The 22,276-nt window shown below is 42.0% G+C and overlaps 1 protein-coding gene across 2 annotated transcripts in view; it reads left to right on the forward strand.

Moving 5' to 3' along the window:
• The first annotated feature begins 6,912 nt into the window (after positions 1-6,912).
• The window catches only part of akap6 (A kinase (PRKA) anchor protein 6), a 169,197-nt gene continuing 153,833 nt past the window's right edge, over positions 6,913-22,276 (forward strand). Inside the window, exons 1-3 of one of the 2 annotated variants that reach the window (XM_069152819.1) lie at positions 6,913-7,146; positions 21,010-21,302; positions 21,572-21,743. In XM_069152819.1, the coding sequence (XP_069008920.1) occupies positions 21,076-21,302; positions 21,572-21,743 (399 nt within the window). In that variant the 5' untranslated portion in view covers positions 6,913-7,146; positions 21,010-21,075. Of the gene's footprint in view, positions 7,147-20,201; positions 20,383-21,009; positions 21,303-21,571; positions 21,744-22,276 lie in introns of those variants that run through there. The other variant, XM_069152820.1, reaches the window with a different exon arrangement.

Below are 22,276 nucleotides of genomic sequence, written 5' to 3' on the forward strand. Positions count from 1 at the left end.
TTTGACCCCCGAATCAGAAAGAGGAACGATGCTGAAATTCAAACAATCTCACAAAAACCTGGACGCCTCGCGGAGTAAACGTTTGGATTATTTGTAGTTTTTAGGGGAGGTGGGAGGTGGAGCTCTAGTTATAAATACAAAAAAAAAAAAAGACAAAATAAAACGACCCCCTCCCGTCCCCTCCCGACGACATGAACTTTGACCCCCTTAAAGGACAGCACATGCACGATTTGTGTCAAAGGTCCACATGCCAATTTCATGTCTGTTTTTTCTTCATTTTTTAAAATATTTTTTTGTAACATCTGATTTCTACCCAGCTTGTGTGCGTGCGTCTTGGTGTGTGTGTGTGTGTGTGTGTGTGTGTGTGAACTGACCTGTGGTCTGTATTACAGCCAGTTTGTACCTTCTCTGCAGAGAAAAATGGGGATTCAGAAGGGAAAAGAAGATTAAAACTGTGGACTTTTGGACTCGTAGCGCTCCGCACGAGAGAATCTTCAACCGAACTTTTGGTCTCTAACTCTTAATGCGACCCCCCCCACCCCCACATCCTCCTCCTCCCACCCCCCCATCCCCCCCACCCGACCCCTCGACGACGGCACATGACTGAGGAAACCACTACGATGCGTTCTGGGAGGCGTCTTCCGCGTTCCCTTGCTACCTTCGCTTTGCGGAGGACACTCTCCGTTTTTTTTTTTTTTTTTTTTTTGGGGGGGGGTGGGGGGGGGGGTTGTTCTGTTTTTTTTCTTATTTTTTTCCCATTTCCATTTTTTTTCGTTTCTCCTGTTTTCGTTGGTTTACTGGAATCGAAAGTTTGCATGTCTCTGTTTTTTGCCACTTAGCGAGGTAAAGGGAAAAAAAAAGAAAAAAGTTTGAAGTAAAGAAAAAAAAAGAAAAAAAAAAAGAAACTCTCGAGGAGCTCTCGTTCAGATTTGCATCTTTTTTTCTTTTTTTTTGATCTGAATCTCCTTTTTTTTTTTCCGCACAGAAAAAAAACATGTCGTTCCCTTTTTTCAGTCAAGCAAGAAATCAACTCTTGATATCATATTTTTGGTTATATGTTGAATAGTTTTCCCAAAATAGAGGAAAGAAGTATATATAAGTATATATATATATAAATATAAATATATATAAATTTATCAGCAGCAGAAGATGCTGATTTAGTGAACTACCACGGGGTACTGGACTATAATCTGTCAGAAGCTATAATCATATTTCTTTGTGGTTCGGATGGTGTAACTGAAACCATCTTTTTTTCTGATGGTGTGTGTGTGTGTGTGTGTGTGTGTGTGTGTGTATGTATGTGTGTGTAGAGGGGAGGGTTTGATGACAGGTCGGTGGGTTTGAATTCCTCTGAGGCCCGCCCGACAGAAGCTTAGTTTTCTTCATTGGTGACTTTCTGATGAAGACGAAGCCACAAAAAAACCCAAAACTTCACGCGGCTCTGTTTTTTGTTTTTCCTCCTCCTCTCGTGCTCGGCGGGTTTTTTTTGTTTTTTTTTTCCTCCAAAACACGAATCCCCGATGACGTTTCGCGAGAAGACATTAAACACGCATCACAGGTTTATTTACACAAATGTACTTCTGGCCATCTGGATAAAAAAAACAAAAAAAACAAAAAAAAAACACTCTTTGCTGCTTGAGATTTTTTTTTATTTTTTTTATTATTTTTTTTTTTTAACCTGTTTTCCACATTGCAGCTCTAAAACGCTATAAATTATACGTCATCTATGATATATCTTTTATTTCATAAGTCTGTAAGTTCACTGGAAAAAAAAAAAAAAAAAAGTTGGACTCCACTACATTTCAAAGGGAAACACTTTTACTCCGCTGCAGAAGTTTAAATATTTCCAATACTTCACGTCTTTTATGCGTAACGGAGTGTTTTTAACGATGTGGTGTTGCTGCTAGAAAGCAATCCAGATCCTCCCACTGCTGCTAATGTGTTACTAATTACAAAGAAAATAGTGTCCGCGTTGGCATAACCCCACTTTTAAATAAATAAAACAAATGTGTAGACTAAAGTTTTCACTAATAAATGAATAATGAATGGATATTTATTTGGTTTAACTGGAGATTTTCTTTGTTTTCTGTTTAATTAAGTTCATTTCCAAGTTATGTTGTAGGAAAGTATTCACATTCACGTGAACCCCTAAAATGCTGTAAATCCCTTCATTTTCAGTTGTAGTGTCGATAATAATAATGCTTTTTTTTTTTTTTTTTTTTTTCTTAGTCAGGAGTTTGGAGATTTCTGGCCGAAGTCTTTGTTTGGATGAAGAAACGATCTTAACTTGGGTTTAACGTTTCTTTGGCGATGCAGCTGATGGAACGTTTTTTAAAACATTTTTTTCATCCAGATGGACAGAAAAATCTTTTCGGGGAGTCCGAAAAAAAAAAACGTAAGAGCAACCGAAGCTGTTGCTAAACTTTGTGCGATGAACAGACTAAAACAGGAATGTAGGTACGGAATAAAAAAATAAAAAAAATCAGGCGATATTTAAAACATTAAAAACATTACTGTGGTGATCTGCAGACTTCCACTCTTGACAAATGTCAAATATTATATATATATCTCATTTGCAGCTGCTGCTACTTTTTTTTTTTTTTTTTTTTTAATCCACCATCTGAGGTTTTGCTGAACAAAATCCAGAACAAAAAAAAAACAAAAAACAGATGAGCTTCAGCACTCATGGCTTTTTCCTCAGCTTTAGTCTCAACACTTCTTTGAACTCCCCGCCCCCCCTCCCCTCTGCACTTTCTGAAGCTGTCTCCAGTCCTGTTCCATGATATTATTCCTGAAAGTCATTCCTGGAAGTAAATGGAGGGAGGGATCCGATAGCTGTCCCCAGTTTAAAGTTTTTCTGTTTTTTTGGTATTTGACGTAGCAGGATCTGGTACTGTGAGCTCGAACCTGAATCTTAAGTAAAAAAACAAAAACACTTAACACACCCAAGAGACGCCGGTCGAAGAAGACTTGACCAACGCACACCCGTCCCTTTGTAAACGCGCGTCCTCGCTCGCTCTTTTTGAACCCTCGATATAGCCGTCTTTCTAGATGGCTGATGTCTTTTTGCAGCGTCGTCAAGCAATTCTGTCGAGATTCTGCCACTGTTGTGGGTTTTATTGAACTGTTTTAAACGACTTTAGTATCCGACACCCAAATTATTTTCCCTCCAGCTCTGAAACAATTAGTGCATTCAGAGAAAATCTGCTATATTTTGATTGTTTAAGTAATCTATCGAACAACAATGCCAAACCTTTTCCGAGTTGCAGCTCTCCAATGTGAAATTTATGCAAATATAAATGAATAATTTTTTTGGATTTTGAGTGCGAATTGGTCAAAATGGTCAAAATGAAGCCTTGTTGTACTCGTGGAGCTTAATGACATTAATCAATAGTCAAAACGGTTTTACTTTAGATGCTAAAACATTAAACTGAGTAGTTATAAAATGTAAGCAGACAAAGTTCAGACGCTAGAAAAGTAATAAAAACCAACAGACGATGGTGTTGGATTTTTTTTTTTAAATTTATTTAAATTTGAGATAAGGTCAAACGGGACTGACGGGACAGAAACTTGAGCCAAACTCCTGTCGGACATCAGCACAGATTTGATTTAAAGGGCGCTCTGAAGGGGAACGCGTGTCTGGAACGGGACCAGCGCGCGTCCGAGTGAGAAATCATTTTCCTTTTGAGGTGTGACCGGCAGGGTTGAAGGTTGCGCGACAGGGCTTCAGTATTTCCCCAACGGGACGTAGCCACGCCCCCTCCCCCTTCCCCCGTTTTATTGGGCTTTATGCCGTTGGACCGCAGAGGACTTTAAAGGGCACATCGAGGCGAGTGAATGGCGAGAGTGGAACGCAGCCAAGAGCGTCCTGATCTACACACTCAAGGGTCGTTTTTTTTTTTTTGGGGGGGGGGGGTCAGCAGCTGCTAGATAATTCAAGATTAAGATGTTCGTCTGTAGTTTTCCATCAATCAATCACTGTTCTTTTTCTTTTTTTTCTTCTTCTTCTTCTTATTATAATTTTGTTAATAAGATCTGCTCTCATCCAGTCACACCGGTGTACAAACCATCTGACTTCTAACATCTGCTCTGTATTATAGTAAATAAAAATGATTTTCAGAAATGGAAAAAAACTCTAAAACATTTTTTTTTTCTTTTGGTTGTTTTCTCTCCATAATGTTTTCAAAATAAAGTTTCTTTTTTCCAAAACTTGCTGTAAGTCTTTTTTTTGGTCTTTTTTTACATAGTGAAGACTGAAGGAATTTTTCCAGATAAAGCTGATGCTAATAGAAGTTGTTGCCATGACAGCAGGCGATGCTTCAAGTATGGATGTTGCTGCAAAGAAGCTCCAAATTCTAAAACGTGGATGGATATCTTCGACCTGACGGACGGCACAGAAAATGTCATCTGAACAAATAAATATGGTCACAATCTCCTCTTTTGGTGAGAAAAGTTTTTTTTTTTTTTTGCAGAATGTTTTGACGTCACAGAGAAGCTGACCTTTGACCTTCTGGACATAAAACGTCACCACTTAACCATTTTATCCTGTCAGACGCGATTTACGTGCACGGGCACGGTTAAACTCCTACAAACCCACTGAAACCAAGTTCGCAGGTTTATTCCTTGTATTTCATCATCTTTATCTCGTTGGTTTCAATTACTCAAAACTAAATGACAAATTCTGCACAGTCGAATTTATGTAAAATAAAAAAAATAATTCTATGCATTTAGAAATGAAAGTGAGCACGATTTCACCCCTGCTTCATCATCCAAAGGTCTTGGGGGGTCCCCTGGTGGAGGGATGCGGGATGAGGCTGGTTACACAACGCAAACAAACAGGTAAACAACACTGATGAACGCAGTCACAGCTGCTTTTCTTGTACAACGACGACATTGTTATCCACCCAGATAATGTGTCCGCGGGCTCTGACTGGTGTGCACGGGGACACGCAAAGTGCGTGCCAGCGGAAATCCAAATGCACACCAACCAGACATCACAACCTGCTGCATTGTGGAGATGTTAAAACCTCCCAGTAGATTTGATTGTGGTTGGAAAGACTTCACAACTGTTTACATAATTCATGCAAGACCGTTTTTTCAGACATATTGTAGGATAGCTGATGGTTTTCAACCCAATTTTGTTTTTGCCCCCCCCCCCCACCCCCCATTAAATATATTTCCATGTTATCTTTTATGCATTTTCATTTTTATGAGCAAAATGAACAGATGACTAATGAACACCGAGCTAACCTCTCGTCTGATTGAGTTATTTTTGGTACCTGACTGAACAATTACATTTAAGCCTGCAAATTAATTTCAGCTCAGTCAAACCGTTGCACCCACTTTTTATTTTTTCTAACTATAATCTCATATTCATTTTTGCGCGTTATTTTATTATTTTATTTTTTCTCATGTTCCAGTTATTTTATCTTCCAGAAATGCTCTGCAGACCTTCCCTTTTTTTGTTGGGTCATTATTATTAAATCTTTATGCACATTTTTTTTTTTTTTTTTTTATTTAGGCCGTGCACAATTAATCTAAACAACGTGGAAGGCTTGAAACGGCTTGAATCTTCCCTCCTTCTCCCCCCGAAGATATTCTGATTAGTCAATCACAGGTGAAACAAATCACCACCCATGTGTGATGTGTGGCTCCTCACATGATCACATGCTCTCACGCGCACTCACAGGCATTTTACTGGAGAAGAGACGCCATCATTAACGTAATCCTCCTTTTCACCGCGTGCTCTCAGCGAAAAACCTCGATCAGCAGCTAATGACAGAAATATCATCAGACGTCATGTGAGTTTTGAGCACTGCTGCATTTTGTTTTCGTGCTGATAGTTATTGTAGTTTGGCAGCAGATGGCGCTGTGGTGTCAGTGTTTGCTGAGCTGGCTGTTTGGTCACTTTGAATCAAACCACGACAACAAAAACAACAACAACAACAACAACAACAACAACAAACGCTGTCTTCATGAAGCAGGTGAGTTGTCATTTTTCATATTGAATCCTTTTGATTTTGATTTTTTTTTTCCCTCGTAATTGTTGCTTATTGATTATGAGTTTTTCAAGGAGTAGAAAGATTATATATAGTCATGTGAAGGAAGTGATAAATGGAACAGACTAAATTAACTTGAATTTCTCTAAAACTGATACTAAATCAGTAATTGCACTCTTTTGGACCAAGTTAGATAGTTTCATGATGTTTGCATGTCATGTTTCAGTTAGGCAATTATTTATCAATGTTTTTTTTTTTTCATTTATATGCTACACCAACAATAACAGCACATTATATATTTATTTGTTTCCTAGTGTCTGGTTTGCTTCCATGTTGAAGCAGCCATATTTTTAGTTTTTTTTGTTTTTGTTTATACGCTACACCAACAATAGCAGCACGTGTTTTATGTTTTAATACTATTTTTGGAGAATCGGAGGCCTTTATTCTGCTTTGAAATAAGAGTAAACTAAAGGTAGAGACGATTTATCACGTGTATGAATAAATGCATTTAATTTCTTGATGATAAACGCTGCACTTTTTTCCTCTTCTTCCTTCTGCACTTTCAGGAGTGTCCACACGGGGGCGTCGATGGCTTCCAGTCCTCCCTGTGTATTTTGTTTTTTTTTATTCCTCCTCCGGCAGAGAGAAAGAGAAAGAGAGAGCAGCTGCTGCTTCTCCCTTCGCAGGCTTTGCTCTGTCATCCTCCCTCCTCCTCCTCCTCCTCCTCTTCCTCCTCTCTGCTCTCCCTCAGGAAGGGGAGCACCACACCCTGTCAGCCAATAGCGCTCGGCTCCACCTTCTCCATCACATCATCTCAGTTTCCAAGGTAACAGGGCGCCCCCCTCTCTCTCTGGCTCTCTCTCTCTCTCTCTCTCTCTCTCTCTCTGTTTCCATACCGAAAGGTGCCGCATCATCATCACCATCATCCCTCCCATCCGTCCGTCCCACCATCCCTTACTGAGCTGGTGGCTAGTTTAGCTTTAGCCTCCTCTGTGTTAGCATCCTCTCTGTCTGTGTCTCTGCAGTGGGACCGACACCACATCAAAGGCACCTCCCTCCTCCCGCTGCGTCCTCCAAACACCTCACAGGGAAGAGGAAGAGAGGAAAGATGGACTGAAAGAGGCAGAGGAGGAGAATAAGAGATGTGGTACGTACTGCTGAACCTGCTCTGAGTAACCTCCCTCTGTTTTGAATATGGTGAAGAGAGAAGTGTGTGTGTGTGCATGTGCGTGTGTGTGTGTGTGTGTGTGTGCGTGTGCGTGTGCATGTGTCTGTGTGTCTAATCCTTCCCGGAATGCTTGATTTAATGAGACGTCTGATGCTAACGCTCCCAGAAAGATGCAAGGAAAGAAAAGAAAGAGGGAGATGAAGAGAGACAGAAGCAGAGGGAGGTGACTCCCAGTCTCTCCCTGTCTCCCTCTCTCTCTCTGAGCTTTTGTTATGGAGGCCTGCTCTGCAGAAGCTCGCGCTGCCTGCTGCATACAGAAAGAGGCCAGCTCCTCTCCCCTCGGCTCACAGGCTGCTGCCCTGCTTCGTCCCGGCCTGTCAGACTGGTCCCTGTCACCTCTCTCGTGCCGCGCTGGTTTTTGGATCGCCGGGTGTTTTACGATCTCCCGATTTGTCGTCCCATAAAGATCGGATCATTTCAGAGCTGCTAAAACTACCCCCCCCCCCCCCCCCCCCCCCCCCCACACACACACACACTTTCATGTTCAAATTCATCGAATCCAGACTTGTACTCAAATTCAAGTGTGTTTCCTGTTTTGGGAGCGACGTCCGACTCCAGCTCGGTTCAACTTTTGGCCTGCGCTGACTCTGCAGCTCCGTGTTTGAAAATGCAGACTTTTATTTCGCGTATTCTCACGCTAACCAGGCAGCCGAGTGCTCCGTCGCACTCGTGCACACCCATGTGTTTATTTCCTGTGACAGAAAAGTCTCTAGGGGGGAGGGGTGGGCGGGGAGAGAAAGGATGGAGGATGAATGCAGGTAAATCTCGTTGACTGGAAGCATCGCGTGGCCGCATGTCCAGTGCTGTTTTTAAAAGGCTGCACTTCAAGGCGGGGCGAAAACTCTGCTGCCTTATCTCGCTGCATCTTCTGCAAACTCTCCTCTCCTTCTGACGGGGAGTAGTTGAAAACCCTTCGCATTCTCACACCTGATCCACTGCAGCTCGGTTGTACTTGAAGTGACAGAAATCACCGGATGCAGGCAGATGTGAGACGATGGGATTTTCGGCCTCACTATCTGATTACTGCCGGCGAGCTCGGTGGAATCGCTGAAAAGAAGGTCTTACGGGGAGAGAAACATGAAGAGCCAGATGATAAGACGGGTTGGGAAGAGTTCATCCATTTTAAACCACTTCATTTGGAGCTAAAACTGGAAGACGGCGCGATTTCATTTCTCGGTTTTTGTAGAAAGGAGGCCGCTGAAAATCCCCCCCAAACGTTCAAACACTCGTCCCCGACATCGAATTCGCGGCTCTTGATTCCTGCAAACTAAAGATGAGATGTGATCGTGTTGTTCCTTGGTCAATTAAATTGCTCATAGTCACTGGATGACGCCACGAAGAGTTGCGTCACTTATAAAATACTGTGTGTATCATTATGTGAGATCACTGGAGACAATGATGAGAACGGCAGGTGTGAACAGGCTATTTGTCTAAAAGTGACATTAGGTGGCCTTGTTGCTGATCAGAGGTTTTTCTGGGAACGTTTTCTGTACAAAAATTGACATAATAAATGTTGTGATGTTGCATTAATGGCTGACGGGCTGCTCTCATGTTTCTTCAAAGCGCCCTAAAAGGAGGTTCCCTAAAATGTTTTCTTTTTTTTTTCTCTTTTTTTGTCTCAACTGCTTAGATGACAGGAGGCAAAACAATAAAAAAATATATTAAAAAAAAAGCAGCTTCCAGTTTACAGCGTGGAAGAGATAGAAGGACTGGAAGGTTTTAAAGGGACATGTTGACATTTTGCTCGTCGGTCATGAGGAGCAGGAAGCTGTTACTGTACAGCACGAGTGGTCAAGCACGACCTCGGCTCGCTGCCTGCTCTTTCCACTCGACAGGATATGATGGAACTACCTGTTAAACTGGGATGCCAGGCTGCAGAGATGAACAGAGGGGTAGATGTCAGAGGAAAGGCGAGGATGGTTAATGTGGGTGGAGGCTCCTCCTGTTACAGGCGGTTTGCTGGATTAAAATCCACGCTGGAACAAAGAGGGAAGGAAGTTACTCCTTGTGCTGCCGCTTTCTTCAGGTGGGCGTAGCTTCCGGGTCTGAAAAACGAGGCGGAAGTGCCTTAGGCTGCAATACCACCGAGTGCCACTCGAGGTTGGCTCCAAAAAAGCCACAGACTCCCATTCGACTTCTCTCCATGAAATATCAAGTAAATACATTTTTCCCACCAGTTATCTCGGTGTTGTTAGCTGAAGTCGCTCCTTCTTATTAGTTGTCTGGCGGTCCATCTGAAAATAATCCCGTCATTAATTAGGAAATAAGCTTAAAAAATATGTACTTTTGAGGATGTGTCCTTTTGATTGACAGGCCTGTGGTGCAGTCAGGTTACAGCTATCGGTGGGCGGGACGTAGTATCGTCACATTTCCAGTCCGATCCACCACCCGCTCCCCCCCCCCTCCCAAACCCCAGCTCGCCCAAATATGGTCACGTCTGGCTTTGAATTTGCGGCTTGGTCTAAACTTTAATTAGATAGTTGACTTTGGATTTAATTACTAGTCCTGTCTTTTAGCTGTTTTAGTGAGCACAACGATGCTGAAAGAGCTGAAATCCTAACACCAAGTTAAGAAGCACAGGACATTGATGAGAGCCATTCGAGTCCTCATTTTCCTTCTTCTTTTCATGTTCTTTCTGTGCTCTTGTTTTACATTTTATTCAGGCATATGCTTCTGCTTTAGGATTGAAAAATCGGCCTCACCAGCCAGTTTGTTTCCTCCTCCGAGGACATGTCCGCTGCTGTTTCAGACAGCATCTGTCTGCTCGGATGAAACGACCCCGACGTGTTGATTCAGAAACTCGACCAGGTGTCATTTCAGCCCATTAAACGGCCCGAAGGTTTGGCTGAGGGCACACGGGGAGGTCGGCCGTTCTTTCCCCTCGCTGTGTTCCTTGACACGCTGCTTCGTTAGGACACGATGATTGGCATTAATGCAGGAGGCTCCTCACTTCACCTTGTTAGCAGCTCCAACAGCTTTGACTTCTGCAGACACCTGGAAAAAAAAAGCTCAAGGCCCAAACGGCTGGATATCTATTTCAATTTTTTGCCATTGTTGTGCACAATTCAACTCGCAATGTAACTTTTCCTGCTAACTCAGCATTAGCCATTAGCTTCTGACCCTGGTCGCCCAAATCTGTGACCTCCACCATTCATTCCCGGACCTCCACCCTGCAGGAGTCCTCGGCTAACACAGTCGGAGTGTAAACAGAGGTGGCTAATGAGTGGATCCTCCGGTACGGAGGGACACACTCCCCCAGGATCCTCTCTAATCAGCCCGGGTGTTGTGGTGTTTATTGAAGTCATTTCAGGTCAGTTTCGCTGGCAAAACACTGAACAAACCTCAGCTGGAAATGTTCCAAGAAAAAAAAAAAAAAAAATCTAAATTATTAAGCAAGTCATCAGTTTCTTTAAATGTACAGTGTATATATTTCAAATTTCTTTTTTTTGGGGGAGGAGGGTACTTTGCAAACATTTTCGACACTTGAGAGGATTCTTTCAACATAATAACAGCAGTGCAATACAGCAAATAGAAAATAAACCTGAATCAAAAGAATATCTGGCGTGACCAGGAGCTTTACTGTTGTTAAAATCATTTGTTTTCCCACAATCTGACTGTTTCATGTCTTTCCAATTTTTAAGCCTGTGATGATCGCTTTGAGAATAATGTTCACACACAAACGTTTACGGGGGGCCACCCTTTTTGTCCTTCAGTAACTGATTTATATCTTTGCACTTGAGCCACTTCTTTTGATTCCAACTGTGATCCGATTGATATAGCCCAGATATATTGTGCATCATTTTAAATCAACTTTGCCAACATTTAACCTGAAATATTTAGTGTCTTTGCAAATTTGGAGATCTGCACTGGAATTGAAACCTTTTCTACTTTTGTAATTGTTTCATGCTCAACATAGATTTATAATGACTCCTCATGAGGTTCTCGGAGATGCAGTTGCAAGCAGTTTTTATTACGGTATTTTATTATCCATAAGTTGTTCCAAGCATTTTGTGGAACTTGCTACAGTTCCCGTGGAATTAGGTTATTTCTCGTGTTTTCCCGTCGGTTGCACATTCATGCGCGTTATTACCGCCTCCGTTGGATACAGCTCGTAGACGCTGTTGTGATTTTATTGATCTTGATGTGTGCAAATGTTGCTTAATTAATTCTGTATACTCGCTGTGACAGCAGCACCGCGTTATCAGGTGTGCAGCAGTCATTCTCTACCCGCCGACTTGGCGAACTGCATGCTGGTCCACAGCGGAGCTGACGACCCGCAGCCCCACTGAAGACGGCAACTTTGTAAATCAGTAAATTGAATAGCTTACTGATTTTAATGTTTTTTTTTATATTTTTTTTTTATAGTTTTTTATTTATTTTTTGATGTGTAGCATTTCTAGATCTTCGCGCTTTCGCTTTTATAGGAGCTTTGTCTTTCAAGGCCACCGTAGCTTCCCCATGAACGAGGTTTTAAGAAGGGATTTAAATAAGTCTAATATGGATGCTGCATGTACTACATTATATAAGACTTTGTGCGCAGTCTGACATGTTAATTAAGCTTTCTGTATGAAGCTCTGAGAGACCAGGGAGGGCCCCTCGGCCTTCTCTATCACACAATAGTGCTGGGAACTTAGTCAGCTGTGTGTGTGTGGGTGAGGAACCCCCCTCCCCCCTCCTCCACACACAGCATCTCTGTGTGTGGGGCTGGAACGGGTACCACATGAGGCGGGTCAGGGTTCAGGGTCGTTTGAATACATGGGGAAGGAGGGGGGGGGGGGGGCGTTGCATCTATGTTCACTCTACATTTCTACAACATCTAACAAACTCCGACCGTCCCCCCCGTTTCTCGTTCTCCTCCGCTAGTTTCTTTTTCTTATTTCTGGAGGTGGTTAGAAATCACCTGCTGTGATTTCCAGGTTTCTATGAATAGAGACTTTTATTTCTTTTGCACCTCATTTCATGGAAAGCTTTAGAGAATTTCACCTCTTGAGACGTAAATATTTGTAGAAGTTTTGTAAAAGTTTGCGTTTGTGCGATTCTTCTCGCAAAAATTGATACCGCATGTTCCAAGTTGTTAAACTTTCAATTTTGCACCAGGAAGTTTTGTAAATTTAGTTTTATTCGGATTAAGCGCCATTGCCCACGGACACCGTTTTAATCATTCGGCATCATAGCTGAAGTGTTTATCGAGCTGAGGTCAAAAATTGAGTTTTATTTTTACTCAAACTGTTAAAGAACAGAGTTTTGTTGCTTGCTGTAAGTCGGTTGCTACTCTCCCTCATCTGTACCGTCGTCCCACGTCGACTCGCAGCAGGGTTACTGGAGTAACTGTGCGCAAACACAGACAGATTTAACACATTTCCCAGACAACATAATCAATCTGAACGAGAGGACGTCCTTTTAGTTTGACCTGTCCTCTCCCTCTCCGTCTGCCTTATTTTAGTTTTATCTGCTCAGTCGGTTTCTGGTGGAAAAAAAACGTTATCAGCTGCTGCAGAGTGACGTGGAACATTTATCATCACTGGACGTATCGGATGATTGAAACAATTCTGCAGAAAGTGCGTAGCTCGGATCACTCGGCGTGTGATAACGCTGCAGTGTAATATTATCCGTAATTATTGGGAGAGGGAGGGGGGGAGAAGAGGCTTCCTCACAGTAATGGTTCGGTCCCAGTAGGAAACCAAACTGGAAAGTGCAGAGTGGTAATGTAATAAAATGTAATGTGGAGGCAAACCAGTGCAGAGGAGTGGGGGGTATTGTATGGAAGAGTGCATGTAAAGTGTGTGCAGCCTCCTGGGTCATTTCATAGATGTGTGCTGATAATGAATTATTTATTAATTAACTGATACATGTTAAACATTTCATGACGTATTAAAAGTCAATACAGTTTTCACACATTTCAGGGTTTGTCCTGGTTTCTGAAAGGGTTCAAATGCTTTGATTACCGTGACGGGTGGGGTGCCGTTGTTGGACTAAAAACGATGTATTTTCACCTAATTTTGGACTGTTATTATGACCGTATTTATTTTAAGAAATCCATTGTGTGCCACAAGAATAATAATCCTAAAACATTAGTTAAACGAAGCTCATAGTTAATTGATTTAAACTGTGAATTTCTCATCCTCAAATAGTCAGAATGTATACAGAAGTCCAGCTGTAGGGACAAGTAGAGATCATTTATTTGTTTTCGAAATCTTATCCACACTCTTATTGATCCAATTCTTTATCAATAATCTTATCAACTCTTTCATTATTAAAGAACTTCTTTTTTCTTTTTTTTTTAATTTGAAAAAAGATGACAAAGTTATCAAAGTTTCAGTGAAAGACACATTATGACAGCTCTTATTTGTGCACAATGTCTTTTTTTCCCCTTTTGATAAACTGCGTAATGGTCTTACTTGTAAGTACACGACTTTGACCAGCTGCAAATTCTGAAAAAAATAATAAATTCAGAACATAAGAATAGATTTATATCCTAAATGTGATCAAATATTGTTTCTACAGCAGCGACAGTAATGCTTACAACAGAAAAGTCACTGTAAGCTGGAAAGGAAAATACAAATGTAATTACATTTTATATTGTTCATTAAACTAAAGAATGAAGAACACAGACTTCAGTCATTCCTCCTGGTGTAGGGATGTTATGGTTAAGGGCTTGATTTGGTTAGCTTAGCTTAGCATAACACCTGGAAACAGGTGCAAACATTAGGAGGTAACAGCATCCACTGACCGCCACCTGTGATGCCCTCTAATTAACATTTCTTACCCCTGTATGATGATGTCAGACTTTTTTTTTTTCACTTTATTAATCCCCGAGGGGAAATTTCTTCGCTACAGCAGGGGGGCTCTCAGGGGGGAGCTGCTGCAACAGGCTGCCACTAGCGCGGCACCAGGTAACCTGACCTGAGGTGCATGTTTTTGGATGATGGGAGGAAGCCGGAGAACCTGGAGAGAACCCACGCAAGCACAGGGAGAACATGCAAACTCTGCACAGAAAGGCCCAGGACCGGATTCGAACCCGGAACCTTTTTGCTGTGAGGCGACAATGCTAATCACTGCACCACCGTGCCACCCTTTAATCTTCAGTCAAAGCTGCACCAGTGGGGCATTCATTTAAGAGGATGCATCCAACCAACGCTGCAAAGAAACGCAGTACAGAGTAGCCAACATCTGCACGTTCAAGGCAGCAGTTACCGCGGCTTTTTATCTTTCACTTTGTTGTTATTAAGGTTTGGCACTTTCACGTAAACACGTAACGTTGCCTTTGTAGTAAACCATCTTTCATGTCTGCAAGGCTGTAATTACACTTTAGCTTAAAGCCTCTCTCAGTGGAGTTTCTGTAAGTAAGCAATGAATTATGGAGTCCCTCCCTCAGTTGAACCTACATTTACTACAATGTATTAAAAAGTAAAATATTAGCTATCAGTTTGATCTGTCGCTCTGATCTGTCGCTCCCCTGTCTTCTACTTGCTTTGTGTTTCCAGGTGCATTCTTTGTACAGTCTTAGTGGGGTTGTGGTGCAGGGAGGATGCACGCTGCTGATGCTGATGCAGCCACAGCACGTCATGGATTTTTTTTTTAATTTTTTTTTTAAATTTTTAAATTTTGTTACCTCTGCTGCTCTCGTTCTTCATCTCCTCAGTCAGGAACACAATACAGAGATGGAGAAGGAAACGGGGATGAAAGATCCTCCGACACATCTTCCTCCTCTAATCATCCATTATTTACACTGGGGCAGGGCTGGTAGACTCTTGGGAGACACACACACACACACACACACACACACACACAAGCCCACGCCCTGTTAGTCCTCCGTGACTGCAGTCTGTCTCGTTGTTGTGTTTTCGTTCCCCGCATCGACCTCCCTGCTATTTATTTTAAGTTCCGGTTGTCACACACACCTTCCTTCTAACACACACCGTTCGGTTTCATGATTTATAACTCGGTGTCGATGGAGAGCCGCGTTTCCCCCCGCATCCTCCGTCTGCCGGTGCACCACGTGGTGTGGGCGAGGCCAATAGATGCAGGGCAGGTCGTGGCTGTGAAGGTGAAGCGAGGAAGGAGGTTACAAACCAGGGATTTGTAAACCATAGAATAAATATTGACTTTTAAAGACTGTAAAATTACTCCGAATAATATTTAAATTACTACCAAAAAAGGAGCAAAACATGCTTAAAATGACAGTTTTACCTGAACAAATGTAAAAAAAACCCCACGATTACAAAAATGTTTTGAAAAATAGTAGAGGATTTTGTGTTGTCAGCAAAACTGTATTACCTTTTTTCTGTTTGGAATAATTTCCCAGTTGTGGATTGATTTATTTACCTTACTTATTCAGTCCCAGGTGAGAACATTGTCACTCTTCAAAGAAACGACAAAAAAAAAAAAAAAAAATCAAGCTTCACTTTCTGCAGCGTCTCGTTTAAAGTGGAGGAAACACTTCTCTTCAGCCTCGCTCTGTGATAAAACAGCTGCTGCGTTACGTAAAAGAAAAATCTTCCCCAGTGTGGTTTTAATCTCGATTTTAATCTCACAAAAGGCCGATGAAACGGATCCATGTGTAAATAGTCTGCTGTCGCACCGCCGATTCCCAAACAGCCGCGACGCTTTGAATCGTGAAGATCAGCGCGGATTAGACGTCAGACGGGACGTTTTACTGGGGGATTCTGGCAACGCCTGTGCGTCCTTGTAGCCGAGACACCGTTAAAGACGCTCAATCAGATTAAAGGACCGAAGACTGAACAATACAAATCTCAGTGAAGGAGCTGTGGGGCCGGATGTACTTTTAAAATGTTTTCATCGTAGCGCATATAGACTACCAGACTTTCTAATTTACCAGACGTTCTGTTTGAGTGTCGTCACTCTGCTCTGTTTCAGGAGGCCTGTCGCCTAACTGTTATTAACTGTGCATGGCAACATCATTTAGGACTCCTGTGATCTGTGCTGTTACAGTTTGTCTCCTGAGGTTTGAGCATCGGTTTGTGAACTGTCTTATTGGTTGTCACCCTCTTCATCATCTCCTAGTCTTTCGTTTTACTTTTAGTACGTACCGCAGCCACAAAGTTTGCATGCAGTATGCATACAGTTGTCCTAAAACTGTGTCTTGAACTTTGACCCTCTTGGTCATATCTGTTGCGATCTGTAGCGTGACATTTGAACTGCATGTGATTTGAAACCAGTGCTACATTTAACGTGACACTTCTTTGTAATGCTTCTTCTTCTTCTTCTTCTTGCAGCTGCAGAGCCTTAGCTCCACCAACTCTCTCGGCTACTCAGTCGATGTTATTTATCTTCCGCTGTGCAAAGGATTGTGGATCAGAACCGGCAGAGAAGCATGCTGGCCTGCAGACTATGAAATATGACCAGATGTAGTAGGACATCCTGGTACTTTTGGCGCACTGAATTTCACATACTATGTACTGTGACATATTTAATCTTTTTCTGGCATACTGAATAGTATGGTAGGATTTGACACTATGGCCCGTCCATATTTACTGGAAACCTGACTGCACCCCCATCAGGTCAATCAAATGAGACAAACCCCCAAATATAGCTCCTTCTTTGAGGACTAATATTTAATTATTGACAGCAATTATTTCAGAAGGAGTGAATTTAGCAAATAACTCCATAATCACTTGTGGAAAACATTTATTGACTTTTCGGATGGGAGTCTATTGGAGCCAAAGGTTTTTTTGGAGCCAGCCCCTAGTGGCCCTCAGTGGTATTGCACTTTTAGGCACTTCTACATTGGTTTTACTTTGCAGACTCACAGGCTACGAGCATTTTTATATCAATGGATTTGGTCAGTTTTTGTTCAATGATTTATGTCAGACATCACGCACACTTTTATATAGCGTATGTGTGTATTTGTGAGTACATACAATAGCAGCTGCGGTATATGCGAGCCTGCGTCCCCGTCGGCATCTCCGCAGGAAATTGACCCATTTGCTGTCAGCTCACTAATGAAGTCATCAACACACAGCTCTGTTGTGTGAAGGTTTTTTTTTTTCAACTGCTGTCGCAGAATGCATGAAGACATTCTTCATAACTATCAGTACAAACACAGTTTCCTTTATGGCTACAAACTAATTATTTTAGTGTTGTCAGAGCAGGAATTTGATGCTGCGGGTCTTTGAATATATAAATGAGGCTGAAAACATGATCTAAAAGGTGCAACTGATGTTTGACTCACAGGGGCTTAAAACTACACAGAAAGAAGTCGCATAGAAGATGTACCAGGTATTGATCTGAGTCATCACAACCGCTATCATGATGATCATCAGCATCATCATCGCTGCTCCCTGTCTCGGATCCCCGGCCCAGCCCTTATTCTTCTCTGTGGTCATGTGACTGATGAGGTCACGGTGATGCGGAGGGCGTCTTATCTATTCCTGCCCGCTGATTTCATCCTGACACGCCTCACCAAAAGGAAGTGATTCTCAGCTTTGTGTTTCAGGGCAAAACAGCGGAGCAATATTTGTTAATTATACAGTGAATAAATGAACTGAAAAAACACCATCAGCTACACACAGATCAACATGAAGCATCAAAGTGAAAACATGAACTAAATAATTTAGATCAACATTTGATTAAAAACAATCAGAATTCTGTTTAATTATTCCTTTTTTTCTTCTTCTGAAATTCTGGATTGTTTTACTTCAAAGATGCATTTCGATTAATCAGTGTCTTTGGCTCAGAGTGTTTCTGATGTGTCTGATCAAAAGAGCCTGAATTTGGGGATGGTTGCAGGTGAGAATAAAAAAAACAAATAGCAAGAGCAGAAAACTGATGTCGTATCTCTGAGAGGAGGTGAGACTTGCAGCTGGTTGTAACTTTAAATATAATGAAAATAAGAATATTATTCAGTTTTTCAGAGGGAAAAGAAGACTTTGTGCACATAGAAGAGCTGGAAAAACAGATTCAAATCTTATTTAAGGAATGATGACACAGATGGAAACATTACGTCTCGGTCGTTGACAGGTAGCTCGTGCTTTAGACCGGCCTCGCTCTCACTCCTCTCCTCAGATGAACTGGGTCAGCGTTTTTAATCCTGTCAGGCAGGTTGATTTTCATCACCGACTGGTTGTTGTTCTGCTGCTCCACTGACATCATTTCTCTGCTTTACTGCTGCCACTAATCCTTATCAATGTGGAGCCTGAGTCACTCCACACTGCAACACACTGACGGCTGCTGGTTACTTGGTCACCCCCATGTGTGTGTTCCATAGAAAAGAGAAATATTTCTATGATAAAATTATATGATAAAAGAAGCTAAGGTTGGTTTTGGCTGAAAAAAAACCCAGCCATTTTCCTTTTGTGCCATTTATTTCCAGTGTGTGTGTGTGTGTGTGTGTGCGTGTGTGTGCGCGTGTGTGTGTGTGCGTGTGTGTGTGTGTGTGTGTGTGTTTTTCTGATTGCTTGAATAGTTAAAGTTGAACCTTTGAATCAGCAACAACCACCATTTATACGTCTACAGTCAGTCTATTTTTATTCAGACTTCCCAAATGAACTCTTGTACATTTATAGCACTCTGCTTCTGTTAAACCAGAGGTCATTACAGGAGAAACCCATTAACAACTCAGTCATTAATTTTTTGGAAACTTAATGAATCTTTATTTTCATTAGAAGTAAAGAATTACTTTATAACAAGTTCGTGTTACCGTTGTGGGTTCCTCGGACACAAATCACACCCCAGCCACTAGTCTCAGTTCAAAGGGTTTATTTTAAAGGTAAATCCACCTGCCACCGGGCCCGCGCTGTCCTGCCGTTTCTCTGAGCGCTGGTCACGTCTCTTTGTTTCCACACCTGAGGACCCTCCATGTACCGCCCTCTCCGGTGTCTCACTGCTCACGTTATAGGAGAGAGACAATCGGTCAAAATCCGGCTCAGCTGGGCTAATTACTCCTTTCGCGGCACCGTTCCCTACCACTCCACCCCTCTACCCCACCCCTGCAGCTGAGCCAAACCACACCCTGCCACCACAACTTATAGTTTGATAAATTATTATCTGGGCTCAATTAATGGAATTGGAGTTTTTAAAGCGTTTAAAAAGCACTTGATATTTGAGCCACATTTTATTCATTAGTTTATTTTAATTGACGAAAATAATATGTTAAGAGATGGGTTTACAGTGCTGGGTTCATGTGCTGAATATATGTTTATGAAACAGGAGTTGATTGATTGATTAGTCAGTGAAATAAATTGTGTTTAAAGCAAAGACAACGAGAAAATGTATGAATGAACCATTATTGCAACCTTTTAAGTGTGAAGATTTTCTGTATTTAACAAAGCAAATAGATTTTTCTGAGTTTTTATACTTTTGCTCAGATATAATAAGCCATTTGAAGACGTGACTTTGGTCTCTTTAGACTTCGTGTTTTCTGTGGACTAATAGTAGACCGAATAATCAATAATGAAAATAATCATTAGCTGCAGTCTTAAAAAGTTAGTCATGGAGTTCCACATGGTTCTGAGCTCGGTCCCATACTTTTTACGTTATGCTTCCCATAGGCGAGGCAATATTATTAGAAAGTGCAGAATAAATTTATACTGCTATGCAGATGACACCCAGCTATATTTACCTACGAAGCCAGATTAAACTGATCAGTCAATCAAACTCAAAGCATGTGGTGAAGTTATATTTTAGGAAACTAATAAGACAGATGTTTTACTTTTCTCTTCCTAATATTGTTATTCCAAAAAGCCCCTCTGTTATGGTTCTATGAAAATCATGTGAGAACCTGCAGACGGACTGAACTGCATATTTTATTCAAAGAAAGAAGACCATGAATTAAACATTTTATTTGTCTGCTCACTGCGTCTGCTGATGCTTTAAAGGATTTAAAGCTGCAGCTGAGATGAAGGGAACGTTACACACACACACGCACACACACACACACACACACACATGGGCAGTGTGTGTGCAGTGCCATGCTGTGACAGCCTGAACGTCTGACAGAAACGGAGGATAACGGAGGAGGGAGAGAAAGTGTGAGAAAACAATGTGCTGATGGGAAGGAAAAGAAAAAGACAGAACGGAGATTGGAGGAGAGAAACTGTGACAGAAAGATCCAAACACATGTACGAACCGTCTGAATTAGTCCATCTGTTTTCCAAATGAGGGATTATTACGTCTTTAAATGCAGAACAGATGGAGGTATGATATTTGTTTTTTTTTCTTTTTCTGTGTTTTGTGTTTAAGTTTTAAACCTGCAAAGTGACAACATTTGTGAACTAAATCTGAGAGTGAAGACGAGCTTCCCTCTGATAAAAGTTACGTGGCAATATTAAACACAGAGTTGACCTGGGCTAAATGCTAACGTCAGCGCATTAACATGTTTTGTTTCTCGGTAGGGTTTCAATTATTCTTAGTTCTCAGACTACAGTACGTGTTGCACAATGTTTTAAGTGTCTGTACGAGTCCAATGAGCAAAATGCTTCCAAGCTTTTGTCTTTTTTTAGATGGTGGTTTCCATTTCTTTCAACAGAACTAATATTAAATTATTTTAATATTTTTGTTATGACCTTTGTTAGTTTTTCACATCTTCGTTTAATTAATTCTTTCTTTGTTAGTTTTGTTTATTTGTTTCTGTCCTTCCCTATTTATCTCTTCTTTGAAGACGGCTCTTCACTATTTTTTATTACCTTTTATTATTACCTAAAATCTTAAAACTTAAAACTCATTTATTTGTTCCTTCCTTTCTTTTCTCTCCTGATTTGCTCTTGCTCTGAATCTCCGTATTTTTACTGACCTCTACATATTTCTCTCTCCTCCTCCCACCAGTTTACTCCAATGAGACTCGTCCACCCACGTTAGGAATCCTGCGCCTCTCTCCATCTCTCTCACACCATGAGCATCGTCGCCCTCTCCCCTGTGTGCCCCGAGCCGCCGTCCCCGATGCTCACCTCCGTCACCCCGACCATGGACCACGACGCCTCCGCCTCCCTAGCCACGGTCACCGCCGGTCTGGATCTGGAGCATCAGTTGCAGGACGGGGCCTCGTCGCCGGGCCCCGGCCCCAGCAGAGGCAGCCTCCCCGGGAGAGAAGCTCACCTGGGGCCAGACCCCTCCAGAAGGTAACAAACCAGCCAATAATGACGATGAAAATTAATCCTTTTGCAAAACTACAAGACAATGTTGTCCAACCTGGGGGTCAGGAGCTACCGACAGCGGCGCAAAGTTACTTTTAGGGGCCCAGAGATGATTGATAATGCATAAATGAGAAAATATATTTTAGCTTCATTTGTACGTGGCTATAACCCCTGCGTTAATTGATTATTACTAGTAAGTTACCTCTAAAATCATCAAATTGAGCCAGTCTCATGCAGCTTCTGTGTCGCTCCAGGTCAAAGAAACCTCCGCCGCTCCACACTGGAGCCGACTGGAAGGTCGTCCTCCACCTCCCCGAGATCGAGAAGTGGCTGAGAGCGACCAGCGACCGAGTCACGCAGCTCACGCACTCCGTGGGACAAGACGGCGACAACAGACACGTGGACGTCCACCTGGTGCAGCTCAAGGTAAACACGGACCCGTCTGTCAGTGCTGCTTGTTGTAACATCTGTTTAACATCTGGTTTGATCAGTCAGGCTTTGATAGAAACAAAGTCCCCGCTGGTGCGGTGGCATCTTTGGTGATGCTGGAGGTTGGACGGTGGGATGAAACCTTTCGTCGTTTGTGCGCTGATCTTCTTTTGGCTTCGCTTCTGCTCTTTAAAACGTTTTAGTTTGAGTGTTAACCTGCTGTGTTTGCTGCAGGTTAAACTGAAACTCTTTGTGTAGTGAAGTGTCCTCAGAGTCTTATGCTGTCGTGATGGTTTCAGTTTTACAGTTTTTTGGTTCTTTGGTTCTTCGACCCTTCCATTACAAATATTTTCTGAGTGTCTACTGACACATTACATTATTGACCGAGATCCTTCTGCTTAAAGGAACTTCGAAGTTCGTAAAGTTTGCTGCTCGACAAAGACAGAAAGCTTTAAAAACGATCACGGAGGTGCTTATTCCAGCTGCGAAGAACCAGGTGGACAAAAAGGAAGTAAAAAAAAACAAAAACA

The sequence above is a fragment of the Embiotoca jacksoni genome, unplaced genomic scaffold (assembly GCF_022577435.1).
Source record: "Embiotoca jacksoni isolate LCO1_2020_lvr unplaced genomic scaffold, fEmbJac1.0.p SCAF_18, whole genome shotgun sequence".
Lineage (NCBI taxonomy): Eukaryota > Metazoa > Chordata > Actinopteri > Embiotocidae > Embiotoca > Embiotoca jacksoni.